Here is a 17,534-nt window from a genome sequence, read left to right on the forward strand (position 1 = left end):
CAACCGTACAGTGACCAAAAAAGTCATCTTCATCTGAAGTTTTAGCAGCAACCTTACATAAACGCCATCTATCTGTTTTCCTCAGAGCTGCAGCTTTCCTGGAGTCCCTTGAGATGTCCTCGGAGACAGAGGCCATGTGGAAGACCCTGAGTAAGCTGTCCCTGGAGGCTCAGCAGCTGCACATTGCGGAGCGCTGCTACGCTGCCCTGGGAGATGTGGCCAAGGCCAAGTACCTGCAGGATGTCAACAAACTGGCCGAGAAGGCTGCAGAAGACATGGTGAGGGTCTGTTACTCTAACTGTGTGTTACTGTACTAAGGCCTGGGCACTATCTGCACTGAAAAAATCATGGCTATAGCATGTCTGAAATACAAGATATTAAAACTGGACATTCTGCTCTAGTACCATTGAAAGCCGCATTATCAAACCTGACCTTCGTTTTCCCGACCCTTACCCACCTACCAAATATTATAAGGACCCATCGGATCCATCTGCAGCTTCTCAAGTAATGCTGTGAAGAAACACACACACACACACACACACACACAGAAACACATTCACACAAACACACATTCAACTGAATGGCACCAAAAATGTAACATTCTCGGGAAGGTAAAAAATGTAGTTCTTCACTTGGAGCAAAACCTTTCTGACAGCTTTATAGTTCTGCAGACAATCTGTTCCATCATCAGTTTTGATACAAGGAACATACATGTAACGACCAGTATACTTTCTGCTTTAGCCAGTCAATATATACATATACTGGTACCTGATAATCCTTTGCAAGGAAGTCAAAGGAATTGGCTAAGATTTATAGCATATCCCACATAACTTGAGCTTTCGACTGTAAATTCATGGAAACTACATGTATATGAAACTCTCCTCACACAGGGAGGTGATGGTATGGACCACTATGTGGTGCGTGCTAAGCTGGCCATGCTGGACAAACAGTTTGGTCAGGCTGAGGCCATCTACCTGGAACAGAACGAGATCGACAAGGCCATGGAGATGTACCAGGAGCTGCACAAGTGGGACGAGTCTATCTCCGTGGCAGAGGCAAAGGTACGCAACATGTGCTGCGATTCTTATCTCTCTTTACATCTCATTTGTTTAAGGCTTCCCTAGCATTTAAAATTGTGGTCTGGGAACCACAGCCTTTTTTGAGGCCATAGGGGGCAACGGGTTGTTATCCATTGTGTCTAGTGGCTGGAAATATTACAAACTGAGTTTGAACATCTAGCTGCAAGCTTTGATTATAACTATCTAGTGTGGATGGTGCTTGGTGACAACAACTTCCACTCTGCCTATGATATGTGATTAAGCCAGCTGTACCTGAACAACTAGAGGCTGCATCTACTTAAGCCATGGTTAACTTTTGATTTTCATTCTTTGTTTCTTTCTGATTAGCACCACCCAGAGCTGGAGACCCTGCGCAGGAACTACTACCAGTGGCTAATGGACACCAACCAGGAGGAGAAGGCTGGAGAGGTCAGTCTAAAAATCTTCTCTCATTTAGTAGGATCAATGTTGGATCAGGATTTTGGAGAAAGTCTTTTTTTACTTGGTATTGTCATGCATTTGCTTATTTTCTGCCAGGTTTCCAAACTTAATCTTCAATGCTTTGTAAGCTGTTTAACAATGGTCTAGGGAAACTGCTGTTGGTGTGCAGCTTTTGTCAGGCGTGATATTGTTTCATTTCTATGACAGCAAAAAAAAAAAAACCCCAGAGTTCTGATTTGTAGATTTATTATTTTATTGCAAGTTTGTCGCTCATCAATTTTGAAATAAATAGCATTTTTTAACTGACTTCCATAGTTAATCAAGATTAGACACCTTCTGAGATCTTCCACCTACACTTCCTGTCAGTGTCCCATTCAACTTCCTGTCACTCTGTAGTAAGATGTGCCTACCACATGGAATGATTAACTACCAAAGCACAGACAAGAGGTAGACACACAAAGAGTAACCGAAAATTATTATACCTCTGTCCCATGGTGATTAAGACAATGTATTATACAACAAAAACCTTGATCAGGGAAATGTTGACATATTGTTAATCTTACATCTTGCTGACATTTCCAGGTGAAGGAGAATGAGGGAGACTATATCGCAGCCATTAACCTGTACATGAAGGCAGGGCTGCCAGCCAAGGCCGCCCGCCTGGTCACCAGCCATGAGGAGCTGCTGTCCAACACCGACCTGGTGTCCAGGATCGCCAGCGCTCTCATCAAGGGAGAGTTCTACGAGAGGGTGAGTCTTATGATAGAAACGGATCTAGAGGGTTGACTTACTGCTGCTGTGTCAAAGGTAACATATCAAGTACCCTGCTGGGGAAGGAAAATCTCCAGTTGCAGCCATATTGCATAATTTATGTTTAACATATTGATGGATAAAAACATACTGCGGATTTTGTAATACATTAACATTTTAAAGCTTTTCAGTTGTCATGACAGGGCTGAGTGTTGTGTTCGTTATGTATGAAATTTGTTGAGCAATCTCTTTTTATTGTTTGCCGGTCGCTCAGTTGTTGCAGCCTCTAGTGGCAGTGGGTGTTGATACACATGTAGTAGAACTTCACTTTTTTAACAGTATTATCACATAAATCATATGTTGTAGCTTCCAGTTTGCTGGTGAACTTTGCATGTTGTTTTGTCAGATAGTGAAGTAAACACTGTTGTTGTCCTGTAGGCTGGAGACATGTTTGAACAGATCCGACAGAACCAGCGCGCTCTGGAGTGTTACCGTAAGGGCCATGCCTACCGCCGTGCCGTGGAACTGGCGCGGAATTCCTTCCCTAATGAGGTGGTTCGTCTGGAGGAGGAGTGGGGGGACTGGCTGGTCGCACAGAAACAACTGGATGCTGCCATCAACCACTACATTGAAGCCGGGTACAGCTTTTTTCGTGTATTGTATAGTCTATGATTATGGATTAATGAGCCGCCCTGAGGTGTATGGTGTCATATAAGGCCTGACCATTTGCTATAACCACCGAATGAAATCACAGAGGGAGCAAAATGAGCATGGTGATTTTATATGGTGCTTATAGTTAAACTTAATGGCTAGGCCTTATGGCACTGTAACTATAGAGATCTGGAGCTAAGATACCAAACACCCAAGATCTCTATCGTTACAACACCATATACACCAAGGAATAGGCAGGTCATTAAGGTTATCATCTTTTATCCAAACTGATCCCCATTCATGTAAGGAATACATTGTCAAATTTCTTCATGACACATAGATCCTTAAAATCAAAGTTTAATAGTATGCAATACAACTGCACATTTGTCCAAGGTCTGAGAAACAAATTTGAAAATTTACCTCAAATTTCGTCCTTTTGCTTCTTGCAGTTAAAAATGCTTATTTTCTTTTCCTCAGCTGCTCACTGAAGGCCATTGACTCTGCCATCCAGTCGCGCCAGTGGAACAAGGCTGTACAGATAGTGGAACTTCAGGACCCGTCTGTAGCAGCCAAGTACTACTACAAGATAGGCCAGCACTATGCCTCCATACAGGAACTAGAGGTAAGGCCATTGACTCTGCCATCCATGCCTTCAGGAGATTATAAATAGAAAAGTTTTTACCAAGAATTAATACTTTTTTCTTTTCACTATATCATAGACTATACCGGTGCAGTGGCCGAGTGAGTAGATTGTTAGCCTTACATCCCGTACATGTAGGTCATCATCGATGAGTCGTACCACTTAAGAATTTAAAAAATGGCATATACTGCATTCTCAGCTTAGCTTTCAGCATTTGGGAAAGAGTATGGCAGTTGAACACGCACAAGCCCCCTGATACAATGATTGCACAAAATTTATGTTCTCCTGGGCTACAGAAACGGAGATGGGGTATACCGCCCTATGCACCATCTGGTATGGGATGAACTTAGTTTAGAAATTGTATTCCTTTGCAACTGATAATTAAAAATGTTTCCCTTCCTGACGACCCTAGACTGCAGAGCGGTTCTTTGTGAAGTCTGGCCACACTAAGGAAGCCATTGAGATGTACACTTCATCTGGCAAGTGGGAGGCTGCACACAAGGTGGGGACTCAATTGCTTACCTGTCTATAGAACCTCATAATTCAAAATGTGACGGTATATATTAATCTATTAGGGATATCCTTTTGTGTAGTACATTGAATGGGGGTTCCTTGTTAGAGGAGAGCCACACCTCAAGCTATCAAAGAGAGTCACGTAGGGGTCCATCACGGTGTGAGTGGATCAAACAATACATTCAGGTCTTTAATTTGCAGCTGGTACCTGCTGCACAAAACTAGTGTGTTACACCTACATGTAACGGCAGTTCACCGTCTATGCAACACAAGCAAACACATACACACACGTGTATTAGACACTCGTCCAGAATTTATTACTTTCTTGAGACTTGATGGTTTCTATTTTGACTCCTTTCTTGACATGATAAGAACAGCTTACCGTTAGATTTCTTAAAGTTTACAGTATACTAAGTGTATTAAGATGTAGACAACATTGCCTAAAAGACCTTTTGTCCATGTTATAGCTGGCCATGACCTGTATGAAGCCGGAGGATGTGGCAGTGTTGTACATCACACAGGCACAGCAGCTGGAGTCTCAGGGTCGTTACAGGGAGGCAGAGAGGTAAGGTCTCGTCTCCACTGTCTGTCTGTAGTACTTCTTTAAGTCATATCAGAGCCATGGTAATGTTTGATATGAGTGTACTGGACCAGTCTGTATTTTACGGTATCCCATGCATGAGCTTCTGCTAAATTTATCCCATGGACTTCCTTAGCATGATTAAAACACTCTTCTTGTGTTTGTTTGTTTGTTTTCTTGTTTGAACCTTTGTTTATTCTTTATTTATTATTTGTGTGCCACAGTTGAAAATTCAATTACCGAATTTAGATGTTAGAATCAATGTTGTACAATTTGTACTTTGAGGACAACCAATTTTCTCAACTTTTGGCACGTTTTGCATCGAAAGGTGTGTTTTCCGGGGTTGGCATGACTACCATACAAAAGAACACACAGTGTATTCCGCACAACTCTTGGACCCAGCCCTCCCGCGGGTTTGGCTGGTACCTTGGGTGATACAGAATACCCCATGTTGTATTTCGTACATGTAGGATTCATCACTCATATCTCTGTATGTCAGATTTGATACTGTCTTAACTGGCCAGGATGTTAGGTTTTTGTTATGTAACAGTAACTTACCATTTCCCCCATCCCTACCACAGGTTGTATATCACAGTAGATGAGCCTGACCTGGCCATCACTATGTACAAGAAGCTGCGTCGTTATGACGACATGATCCGGCTGGTCCGCCAGCACCACAAGGACCTCTTACAGGACACACATCTCCACCTGGCCAAGGTACGATCACCTGCCACCAATAGGAAACCTGCTTTCATTGTAACATGCTGCATGCTGATGACTTGTTGAGTGAATAATGTCAGGGTAGTGATTGCAAACTGGTGGAGATTGCAATCAGAGTCTCTTTTGAAATACATTTTGTAGATTGCAACCACAATTCTAGGAATCTGTTAGGATTATCTCCTGAGTTTCAAGTCAAACTACATGTACTGATCTTAATCTTTAAGTGACTGACATGAATCAGAGTCGAAAAGATCTCACTGTCTTTAAACAGAATATCCAGAGTGTGATGCACAGAAAAATTTACAGAGTCAAATCAGCATCTCTACCTCTCTGTCAACAGAGACTCCAATTGGGATCTCTACCAGCAAAATCGGTGAAAATATGAATATGAAAATCATATTCACATTACGTTCTACTGATGTGCTATACAAAATTAATCATACTTGAACCCTCTGTGTGTCCCCAGGAGCTTGAAAGTGAGGGTAACTTCCGGCAGGCTGAACACCACTATCTGGAGGCCAAGGACTGGAAGTCAGCCGTCAACATGTACAGGACTAACGACATGTGGGATGAAGCATATAGGGTGGGTCTTTGTACTTCTTATCCTCTCAAACTTCACCAGTTCATCACAGGTTACCAGCTATCACCTTTTGTTGGTGGCAAAGTCTGTGCAGCAAACCTTTGCTCAGGCCCCCATAGTTACATGTACATGTCTTGATTATTCATACTACTAATTAAGTTAAAGTGTTTACTTGCACAGTTACCAAAATTGGATTTGTATAACCCTTTATTTCATGATATGATGCAAGATGTAAAATGTATGTCATCATTTAAAAGACAACAAAACGTTTTAAAAATTCATTCTTTATCTAAATTGTTAAGTGCTTTATCAAATCTTTGGTAGCTCAGTGGTTGCAGCGTCTAGTGGAAAGAGGGTGTTGCTCCCTTTGAGACCAGATGGGAATCTCATATTAAGTTATAACAGATTAGTTCTGAGTCCATTTTTGTTAAAACTTTGAATTCTCATACCACTTTTTTGTGACATAATGTCCATGTTATCTGTTATTATGTGTAATATATAGTTATTCTTATGTATCACACAAGTGAACCTTACCCTGTTTTCCTCAGGTCGCCAAGTCCCACGGCGGCCCAAATGCTTCCAAACAAGTGGCGTACCTGTGGGCCAAGAGCCTGGGTGGAGACTCTGCAGTCAAGCTGCTCACCAAGTTTGGGCTGCTGGAGGCTGCAATAGACTATGCAACGGAAAACTGGTAAGGATGGCTTCTATTACCATTATACTACTACCTGGCTTTTCTTTAGGATATTAGTTAAGTACCTCTACAATGTAGGGAAATGTACATCATGAATGTTTCCTACATGTACTTACTTGCGTAGCCTAGTCTTTCTACCTATATGTACTTACTATAAATAGTATAATAGAAAGTCCTAAGTGCAGCAACTCTGTGCTATCAAAAAGGCTGCTTTAAAATCCTACTACAATAAAGCTGTGCGATGACCTACGACAAATGTGACCATTCCATAATCAGGATGGATTGATATTTTACCCTTAGCATTCTCCATTTGTGCAGTTTTTTTTATTAAACCAAGGCTTTCTCCCGCAGTGCCTTTGACTTTGCCTTTGACCTTTCCCGGACTGCGATGAAGAACAAGTTACCAGAAATCCACCTCAAGCATGCCATGTATCTGGAGGATGAGGTAAAGATTTTCCTCAGATCAAATATTTCATAATCTTTTAAAGTTCACCAAAATAAGAGTCATATTTCTTCCTTTTCTTTCCATCATCTTGCTGTCATGAAAAATAAACTAAAGACAGTGTTGAATTTTGTAGAACAGTCAGACACAAACACAAAACCTAAGTCAACAAACTAGTGTTGATTGCCTTCCACTTTTGGGGATCTGTTTTGTTTCCAGTATTGCACATGTCAATCACATGTTCAGGTCTCATATCTATTAGACTATCCCAGTCTTTTGTTGCAACATTTTGTACCACTAATCTTGACCTTGTGTGGTGCTTTCTGTGACAGGGTAAGTTCAAGGAAGCAGAGGCAGAGTTCGTCAGGGCAGGAAAACCCAAAGAGGCTGTGTTGATGTAAGAATTTCCTTTTTTTTATTGTCAATGTGCATGATATACATTGTACTAGTCTTGTCTTTGAATTTTGAATACTAGTAATGCTTTTTAACAGCGGTATAATCATATATTTTGGACTTCCATACAATTTTTGTCATTCTGTCTGTTTTAATTTTTTGTTCATTTTTGGCAAGTTCAAGAAAACATACTTGATATTGTACATCCAAAACTGCCCAAGAAGACCACTTAGGGGACCAAGAAAATCTGGTCTAAGATATGGACAGGTGGTCACTTTAGACAGAATTCTTAATAAAAGTAATGTGTCAATGGGAAAAATTATCTAAGGGGCCACCAATTGACCAAAAAGTGGTCACATTTGCCAGTTGGTCCTTAATAAGAAGGAGGTGGTCACTCGTACAGGTTTGACTATCAATAGTGTTCAAAACATGCGGTATACTGATGGAAATGGTCAAAAGTTGGCTTACTCTAAGACTGCTCTGCTGTTTCACAGGTATGTTCACAATCAGGACTGGGATGCAGCACAGAGGGTAGCTGAGGAACACGACAAGGACAGTGTGTCAGACGTGCTGGTTGGTCAAGCCAGGTAGGGAGAATCTAAACATTTTCAAATGCTGACAAGAAAAAGGGCCTCTCATTGATTTCATGATTCTGTACTCAGTTGAGTGATAGCTTTAACTCCAGTTGTTTGGCTTGGCACAGTTTGACTACTTTACTGTTTCCCATGTTTAGGTATGCGTTTGAGCAAAAGGATTACCAAAAGGCAGAGACGTTCCTGTTGAGAGCACAGCGTCCAGAGCTGGCTGTTAAATACTACAAGGTATGGGTTGATTTTGCGATGTACATTTAAACTATTTGTCCTCAGTTATCTATAGCATGTAGAAATAAATTATGACTTCTTTTTGTATGTACATTTATGTAAGGCCACAGCAAGTAAATTTTGATGGATTTTTGCCTGATTTGAAGAAGAAAAAAATTGTTCCCCTCCGGAGATGGTCCATGTGACAAACTACCAAAAATGGAAAGATGATGATTATATTATGCTGTGTGGTAGCCTTGGGTGACTTACAGAAGTGACACTAGTGAGGAAGCCTTCAGTGTAGTTGAAGAAGTGTCATCACTAAGTATGGCAGCCTTGATTGTCTGATACTAGGCTACCATCATGCTAAATCTAGAGTCTTTTTCTGCACTTCTTGGAATAAAAAGACTTGTTGGCTTTCACACCATGTTTTGTCACTTCAATTCTTGTTACAGCGTTTTTGGTCTCTGTTTTAAAAATTTAGACATTCTTTTTTTTTTGCTAATTTTTTTTCGTGCTCTATTATCTAAGGTTTTGCATCTGCAGGGGATATTATGCACAAACTTTACTTGCTGTGGCCTAGAGAACAAAGTATCCTGGTATGAAATACTGTAGTCTGTACAACAAGCAATAAAAATCAAACTTTCATTAATATATAAGGATTTATATCAGTCATAAGGTCAACAGGTTAAAACAAACCTTTGTGATGCCCATCTCATCTTTTCCATTGTCCTTGCATCATTGTTTCCTAACATGCATGGTGTGGTCAGGAGGTGGGTAACACTCATTGTTTAATGTGTATTTTCCTTTAACCTTCTCCCTGCTGCTTAAACCTTTAGCCTATTACATGTACTAATATTACAAATTTAGTGCAAGACTTCCATCCAGTATTACATGTATTTCCTTAAATTTTGTATTAGATTTGAGGCAAATTACAGCATTTTGTGAGTTGCTCAAATTTGTTTGAATAAGGCACACATTGCTCTTTCTTGTCTGTTTAACTGTAACTACACTATTCTTCATCAGTCCCAGTCATCATGAATACAGGTTCAATGGGTTTTGATAGATTTTGTTCTGTGTTGTTACCTCCGTGTACAGAGGTTTTGTTTTTGGTTTGTCTGTTTGTTTGGTTGCTTGTGTGTCTGTATACTTTTAGTTATTTGAAATTTTCAATGTAGTTACAAGTCAGTGGCTGGTTTCCGCCTGTTACTGTGCTAGGCACATCAAGCACACTGACAGGAAGTTAGGTCAAAGGTCCCAATAGGTTAATATATCTCATTTCTTGTAACAGTCATTTCCTCCTATCTGCATGTCTGTTGCTTTTGAAAACCAGTGGAAAAATACATAAGACAAAATCAGTGAGAAATTCCCAAAAACTAAAATTGTGTCCTGGAGGTATGAGAAGTTTGATTTCCTGTTGTTGATGTCCAGGATGCTGGCATGTGGTCGGACGCCCTGCGTGTGTGTAAGTGGAGGTATGAGATGTTTGATTTCCTGTTGTTGATGTCCAGGATGCTGGTATGTGGTCGGACGCCCTGCGTGTGTGTAAGTGGAGGTATGAGATGTTTGATTTCCTGTTGTTGATGTCCAGGATGCTGGTATGTGGTCGGACGCCCTGCGTGTGTGTAAGTGGAGGTATGAGATGTTTGATTTCCTGTTGTTGATGTCCAGGATGCTGACATGTGGTCGGACGCCCTGCGTGTGTGTAAGTGGAGGTATGAGAAGTTTGATTTCCTGTTGTTGATGTCCAGGATGCTGGCATGTGGTCGGACGCCCTGCGTGTGTGTAAGTGGAGGTATGAGAAGTTTGATTTCCTGTTGTTGATGTGCAGGATGCTGGCATGTGGTCGGACGCCCTGCGTGTGTGTAAGGAGTACATCCCCCACAAGCTGCAGCAGCTGCAGGACGAGTACGACAGGGAGATGCTCACCAAGGGCAGCCAGGGGGCCGACGCCCTCATCGAGCAGGCCAAGGAGTGGGAGTCGTCGGGAGAGTACGTCCGAGCCGTGGACTGTTACGTCAAGGTCACCACGGTGCACACACAGGACCCTGGGGTGCTGGAGAAGTGTTGGAAAAAGGTACAACTGGAAATCTGGAAATATTGGTGATGTTTTTATTTTCCCAGTTTTCCTTAGCAACCTCTCCACTGCAAATACTAGTATGCATTTCCAATGTGTTTCCAATGTGTTACGGCTGTACTACAGAATTGTTTCAAACTTGAAACATCTTTAAAAATCTCTTTTCCCCTTCTACTACAAAATTAAGTCCATGCAAAAACATAGTAAAATCAATTTACTTACAGTGACCGTAGTTTTGTTCATTTAAAAATCAGCATTGCCTATCTTAGGAACTGCTCTTGAAATTTGAAAACTAAAATCCTTTGTTGATCTATTGTCAGTTCAGCTTAGTCTCCAAGCAGACCTACGGGTTGGCAAAGACCGTATCCAACAGGCAGAAGGAGTTTTCATAGCCAACCCAAGGTCTGCTACAACTCAAACAGGGCGGAGCATTTCTATTCAATAAAGGTGCCGCTGCCCCTCCTCGTTGTAATGCTAACAGCCGTACGAATGTCCGGGGTACTAATCTTTTTATGACCAAGCCCAGTCACCCGCGCACGTCCCAGTGGGAGGTTCGCGCCTTGGTTGAGCCTAGTAAAAAGCTCTCACAATAGCAGTTTCTTTCACCCATCGGCGATGTTTGTGGCATCATGGAAAACCGTTCTTACAAAAACATTCGTAGACAATGTTTACTGTTTCGGGTTCAAGCCACTATTACTAGAGATTAACTGCAAGATTCCACGTGACCACATGGCGGGAATTGCCCTTACAGTTCCGACGTAACTGGTCAAAATTGATCGCATTTTGTGACGATTGAAGCAGTTTTGGTAGCGATCTTCGTAACAGATTGATTTTGAAAAAGAGACCAAGTCTTTTCTGTTGGCAACATTTAGTTTATTTTCCTGGGAAGTTTAATTTTCGCGGTACAGCTCTGCCCAAGTGAACGGCTTCTCAGTCGCGGCCTGGAGGTGTCAGCCCGGCATGGCGCCGCACGCCCGTGCGGACAGAGAGTAATAAACTCACTTACAGAAGCACAGTTTGATTAGGTAACAATTAGATGTTAATAGCCTTTGTTCAGACCGACTTGTTCCAGACCTTAGATTGCACTATAAGCTCCTTCTTCCAGTTGGATACGGTCTTTGCAATCTATTGGGTCTGGTTGGAGACTAAGTTCAGCTTAGTGTGATGAGAAAAAATTTCACTTTGCCTTTTTCCCTCCTCGCAGGCTGCTGAGTTGGCCATGAAGTTCCTGAGTGCCGAGAAAGCGGTGAAAGTTGTTGAGTTGGTGGGCCCACGTCTGGTCGATATCAAGAAATACAACACGGTCAGTGTACACCGTTGTTATACTGTATCCTCAGACCTACAGTAACACTAACTTGTTTCAATTGGAAGAGTCATCACCTCAGATTTAAAAAGTTTGAATAGGTCTTTCATAACAGAAGTTCATTGTTTCAGTACGATTTGCTCATTGCCCTGTCAGAGCAAGACCTAAAATGATGTAGTTCAGTAATGTTCTGATAGATGGCGTTAATGTAAGGTGTGTATTTTTGCAGGCTGCTGAGCTGTATCTGAGTCTAGACATGGTGAAGGAGGCCATAGATGCCTTCATGGATGGGGAGGAGTGGAACAAGGCCAAGAGGGTGGCAAAGGAACTGGAGCCAAGGTACATCAAGGTTCAGAATTATAAAAGGATTGTGGGCATCTTATAAACTCTCATGACTGCACTGTATACAAGGTTCTGCATCTGAATGTTGTTGTTTTTTTGCTAACTAATGATATGAAATCAGCATCCCTCAACTTCTCAGGAGAACTTTGTTTGGGTTGAAATGTTTGAATTACGGCTAACTTTGCATTGTAAAACTCTCTTTCACATTGTCACACAAAATCCGTCATCATTACATTTTTCTTGAGTCCTTTCGAAGTTTCTGCTGCCAGGACCAGGTAGAAAAATGAGTATTTCCTAGTTGAAGTAAAATGTTTTACTGTAACAGTGTTAATGATGTATTCCCTGTTGAATGATATGCATCCTTCCTGCCCACAGGTATGAGCAGTATGTTGATGACAAGTACAAGGAATACCTGAAGAACCAGGGCAAGGTGGAGTCGGTAAGAAAGACTTCAGAATCTGCTCTCTTTTAGTATCAGGGGTGGAATAAATATTAGGTGTAATATGCACTTTTGTGCACCCAAAATAGGAGTGCACTGTGCACCTATTCCCCAGAATCGAATTTCCAGGCCTGGGTATGAACCTTTGGTATGAACAGAATTTGTCTGTTTTCACAGTTTTCATGCTATTTACTTTGTGTTTCAGCTTGTTGGAGTGGATGTGATCGCAGCCCTGGACATGTATGTGGACAGGGGACAGTGGGAGAAGTGCATTGAGACTGCAGAGGGACAGGTGGGTTTTGACTGTCGGTGTAACTTAGCGATACTCACAAACTAAACTTACTAATAGACTTATATATATATACATGTATCATCTGTGATTATGGAAAGAAAGAAATTTGCTGTCATATCTATGTCAGAATCTATGCTTAATACTATTATTGATTACAAAATGTACATTTTATACTTGATATATTATAATAAGCTCTTCAGATTTGTGGAAAGGGCCTCTTAAGTAATCATGTGATATCTACAAGTCTGTAAACCTTGTTTCCCACAGGGCTACAAGGTACTGCACAAGTATGTGGCTCTGTATGCCACACATCTTATCAAGGAAGGACAGACAGACAAGGCTCTGGACCTGTATGTCAAACATGGTGCACCAGCTAACCCTGCCGTAAGTTCTGGACTTTGTAGCCTAACAGCTCTGCAGGCATTCAGCATATTTAGATGGCAGCTAATACAACCCTTTGTACTTAAGACTAAAAAATTATCATGCATTATGCATGAAAGACCATGTTTTCTCTGTGGAAGAGGTTTTGTGAAAAAAAACTACTTGTAGTTTAGCCCACAGCTAATCTTTGTCACAGAGTTTTTAGAGGCTCATTGTAAGCATGTACTGTGGAATTTCCCCAAGCTCTTCAGGACAATTGTAATGAACAGTGCACCTAATGCCCCGTCCTAGGGACTGTAACACTTTCAGGTAGCATGCATGTCAGATGAGCGACAACAGGATTTGAACTTCTAATGTCCAGAGGCAGGGTCACAAACCAGTCTGGACTACGCACGCTACACATTTTTGTGTCTTGATTTTGTTTCCTGTGCAGCCCTATAGCACAGCTTGATGTGGGTACAATATATTTTGTTTTTCAGAACTTCAACATCTACAAGCGTATTGTGCTTGAGATCCTGTCCATGCCTGACCTGGACCGTGCTGACTCCTACAGGATGTGGGCTGACCTCAGGGACCTGCTGCTGGATCTGGTAGGATGGGGTTATGTTGCTGCTGGAGTAAACCTAGCATTGGATTATAACCTTACAGCCTATCTGTATAAGTTGCTCTCCTCAAAGCAAACTAAAATGTTTGGTTTGAAAGCCAGTACAGTAACTATACTATGTTAAATCAAGTTCTCATCTGTATTACATTCAGTCCTTCTTAATCTACATCTCGTAGCCATTTGAAAATTGTGCTGTAAGTGGTCCCCCTAGAATTGGTGTCTTACTGGTGAGAACTTGACTCTGGGATATTTCTATGATTAGATAGTAAGATAATAAGTATCTATTAGGCTTTTGAACCTAACCTTTTAGTTTGAAATTCCTTTTAAACATGAGGCCCAAATATTGGATTCCTCCATGCAACAAAGATCCAAGCCACCTCATAGCCCCTATGTGCATGTCTTGTCATGCATTATATTTAAGTGTGAAAATGCTATTGCTAATGGTAAACCAGTCCCTTGCCCCAGTAAGTGGCAGGAATAGTAATTGATAAAAATCTGCAACTCTTCACAATGCCTGTTTTGGTTCCACAGTGTGAAAACTTGTCCAAGTCATCAGAAGCCAGCAGCCCCGCTCATGAGGAGTTTGAACAGATGTTACAGATTGCACACTACTATGCCGTCAGGTCTGCATGTATGGGGCAGAAGGGCATGGTAGGTACACCAGTCATGTAGTACTACATTGTATACATATATGTCGAGGTAGAAATTGCAAGCTGGCAGAATCGCTGAGTAAAGATTCTGATCGGACTCTGTTGACAGAAATTTGATTGTCATCTCTAGTGCAAGAATCACCAATTCTGCCAGTAGAGACCCCGATCGGAAATTACATTTAGAATTTAAAGATATTCCCATGAAAGACACTCTCTACCCTGTGACATATATGTAACTCATATATAGTTATTCTAAGTGAAGATCTTCATGAACTTGCTTAGCTCAATGTTACTAGATTGACCATTAGTGAAAAATTTAAAAGTTATTGTCTCAGTCACATGCAATTATGTCAAAGTCAAATCCCATGTTGATTTTCATTGACAGGAACACATTGTTGCCCGACTCTCTGTGTCCCTGCTGAGACACTCCGACATCATACCTGCTGACAAGGCCTTCTACGAGGCTGGTGTCCACTGTAAGGTGAGGAAGTGCCTGAGTGTATTCTGGTAAAGGTGGATAGACAGAATAAGCCCTCTGTACATGGCAAACCAAAGAAGTTTGTGAGGAATAAAATTGAATCTTTACTACTGTAAGTAACTGGATAAATATTTTGTAAACTTAAGGTTCAATTTCATTCCTCTTTTCCTGACCTGGATGTCTAATATTCAAAAACGTATCAAAGAAGTTTGTGTTTTGTGATATCATATTATATGCCTCAGATGAAAATTACTATTATAAGTAATTTGAGTAAGATAAAGATTAGATTTTGTTGTAATACTTGTACACACTAGGGGAACGAGTGTTTGTAACAGAACAGCACAGCCACTGAGCCAGGCCAGAGAAATAATCTTTCAGTTTGTAGTATGAAAAATAAAGATGACATTCACCTCTCCTTACTACTTTGACATATCTATCCAATGTTGACAGTCATAAGTTGTTTCAATGGTATTGCAAGCTGTTTTAACTGTGGTGTAATTTCCAATGTTTCTCTGCATAGTCCATGGGCTGGGAGAACATGGCATTTGTGTTCTTGAACAGATACCTGGATCTCAGTGAAGTAAGTAGAACCAGATTTTTCATGATGCCTTCTTTTGTTTTGTAATGAGTGAATTAATGAATGAAATAACAAATTTACAAACAAACAAGTGGATGGCCTTCATTTATGAGCCAAAGGCCTGGTATTATGAAATGTAACAAAAATGTCTTTTTTTTATAAAGATGTTGTTTCTTGCTTTTCAAGACAAGCACACTTTGCACCCTTTGCTTCAAGTACAATGAATGTAACAGTGCCAGTATTCTGTAGAGACTTCCAATTGACCATTTTTGTCATCCTACAGCAGAAATTTGTACATAGTCTTGTGTTGAGTCTAGTAATTATAGGACATAGGTAATTTTTTAACATTCAGTTTTCTTTTGGAAAGATCACACTTTATGATAAAGTTAGTGAATTGTTTGAGTAGTAAATACTGGATGTATTGTAGGCTATAGAGGAGGGTTCCCTGGACATGCTGGACAACAGTGACTTCCAGGATACAGACATCCCCTTTGAGATCTCCTTACCAGAGAAGCAACACCTTCCTGTAAGTAACCAATTGGTACAATGCCAGTACATGTAGATGAAGTACAACTTTTTTATGTTTTGTATGTTTTGTTGTCTTTAAAGTCATGCACCATATTTTAATCATGAAATCAAGGGTAATACATATCCAATCTTGTTCACTGTACGGTTGCTCAGCAATCTAGTGGAATGAGGACCTTGAACCTTGAACGGGGACATCTCGCGATGTCAACACGGGGAACAATGGGTTCTTCTTCTCCACTCTGCCCTGTCCTTCATCAGGGACCTAACATGCATGTTCCCATCAGTTTTTTAGTAACAAAGACATATATATTATAATATATATCATAAGCAATCATTCATCCACAAGAGGGGGATTGCTGAGCGACCGTTATTATATACTGATTGTAGTGACTGTCCTATAAGTCCTAGCTTCAGTCCTTTCAGATATGGAACCTCTTAAGTCATTCTCAAGCAGTCTCAGATATAAAGATCATGTCCCCTGACTGCCTGATATATATATATAGGATGAGAAGCGTGAGGAGGTAAAGGAATGGGTGTTGGCTGTGTCCATGGACCAGCGTGTGGAACAGATCCTCCCCACGGACGAGCGTGACACCTACGAGACCTCGCTGGTCGCCATCAACACCGGCATCAGGTCACTACCTTGTGTCGTCACAGGTACATGTTCACCATACACATATTCTAGCCTTTTCTTTCAACCCACTTTAAATAGTGTACATTCCTGGGAGATATATTCTAGGTACATGTATTACCTGGCAGGGAAAACATTTTGTAATAATTGAAGAAGAGGTATTGTAACATAAAGCATTTGTTTCCAAATGTATTACTACTGCTCTTTAGAATTATATGAACCGCAATTTTAAAACACTGCAAAAACCTCCTTTCCTTTTCTACGGGAAGATTAAGTCCCCACGAAAAATTCAATGAATTTACAGTATTTTAAAAATGTTTACCCTTTGCTCTTCTTGTTTAGGGTACCCCGTGCTCCGTAATAAGGTGGAGTTCAAACGTCCAGGCAAGGCTGCCAACAAGGATGACTGGAACAAGTTCCTCATGACAACTAAGGTTGGCACTATGTCTTCAATCTTCACTTGCTTAGTGACACATTTACCAAACTGTTCCATGTGTCATCATGTACACAGTTCAATGTGTACCATATCAAAAATGATTAGTAATTAAGATATATCCAGCTTAGAAACTGAGCCATTACCCATTGTGGAGTTGGTTTGGACCCATACAAGAGATCTTTCAGATTAGGCATTATCCTTTACTGACATGTGTTATTTCCGTCCATGCCGCAGATGAGCCACAGTACCGAGTGTCAGGATGTGCTGAAGTTTGTTGGCAACTGGTGTGGGGCCACACCCAGCCCCAACTTCTCCTTCCAGTAAAGTACAAGACCATAGTACATTCCACAATCATAGAATAGGGTGACACTGACTGTGTTTGCTATCTGAAAGTCATGATTGTGCTCTTATGTACATAAGATGAAGGGTCACAATAAATGAATACAGAACAGGATGGGGTACTGTTACAGTAGTGCTTCTGCATTTTTGCTGCAACACTGTTTCTCAACGATTCAAGTTTGAATTAATCAGTCCGTC

General features: G+C 41.0%; 1 protein-coding gene across 1 annotated transcript in view; it reads left to right on the forward strand.

Moving 5' to 3' along the window:
- Window positions 1-17,384, forward strand: part of LOC136428028 (intraflagellar transport protein 172 homolog) — a 28,725-nt gene extending 11,341 nt beyond the window's left edge. Inside the window, exons 15-43 of the mRNA XM_066417270.1 lie at window positions 86-278; window positions 891-1,061; window positions 1,407-1,487; window positions 2,082-2,249; window positions 2,688-2,887; window positions 3,378-3,522; window positions 3,953-4,042; window positions 4,521-4,618; window positions 5,215-5,350; window positions 5,820-5,936; window positions 6,482-6,624; window positions 6,976-7,069; window positions 7,399-7,463; window positions 7,954-8,046; window positions 8,193-8,280; window positions 10,091-10,336; window positions 11,541-11,639; window positions 11,869-11,978; window positions 12,357-12,420; window positions 12,626-12,712; window positions 12,980-13,096; window positions 13,573-13,683; window positions 14,229-14,348; window positions 14,733-14,828; window positions 15,346-15,405; window positions 15,830-15,928; window positions 16,434-16,587; window positions 16,904-16,995; window positions 17,232-17,384. Coding sequence (XP_066273367.1) covers window positions 86-278; window positions 891-1,061; window positions 1,407-1,487; window positions 2,082-2,249; window positions 2,688-2,887; window positions 3,378-3,522; window positions 3,953-4,042; window positions 4,521-4,618; window positions 5,215-5,350; window positions 5,820-5,936; window positions 6,482-6,624; window positions 6,976-7,069; window positions 7,399-7,463; window positions 7,954-8,046; window positions 8,193-8,280; window positions 10,091-10,336; window positions 11,541-11,639; window positions 11,869-11,978; window positions 12,357-12,420; window positions 12,626-12,712; window positions 12,980-13,096; window positions 13,573-13,683; window positions 14,229-14,348; window positions 14,733-14,828; window positions 15,346-15,405; window positions 15,830-15,928; window positions 16,434-16,587; window positions 16,904-16,995; window positions 17,232-17,321 — 3,427 coding nt within the window. The 3' untranslated portion in view covers window positions 17,322-17,384. The remainder of the gene's footprint in view (window positions 1-85; window positions 279-890; window positions 1,062-1,406; window positions 1,488-2,081; window positions 2,250-2,687; window positions 2,888-3,377; window positions 3,523-3,952; window positions 4,043-4,520; window positions 4,619-5,214; window positions 5,351-5,819; window positions 5,937-6,481; window positions 6,625-6,975; window positions 7,070-7,398; window positions 7,464-7,953; window positions 8,047-8,192; window positions 8,281-10,090; window positions 10,337-11,540; window positions 11,640-11,868; window positions 11,979-12,356; window positions 12,421-12,625; window positions 12,713-12,979; window positions 13,097-13,572; window positions 13,684-14,228; window positions 14,349-14,732; window positions 14,829-15,345; window positions 15,406-15,829; window positions 15,929-16,433; window positions 16,588-16,903; window positions 16,996-17,231) is intronic.
- Window positions 17,385-17,534: the final 150 nt, after the last annotated feature.

This window comes from Branchiostoma lanceolatum, chromosome 2, assembly GCF_035083965.1.
Source record: "Branchiostoma lanceolatum isolate klBraLanc5 chromosome 2, klBraLanc5.hap2, whole genome shotgun sequence".
NCBI lineage: Eukaryota > Metazoa > Chordata > Leptocardii > Amphioxiformes > Branchiostomatidae > Branchiostoma > Branchiostoma lanceolatum.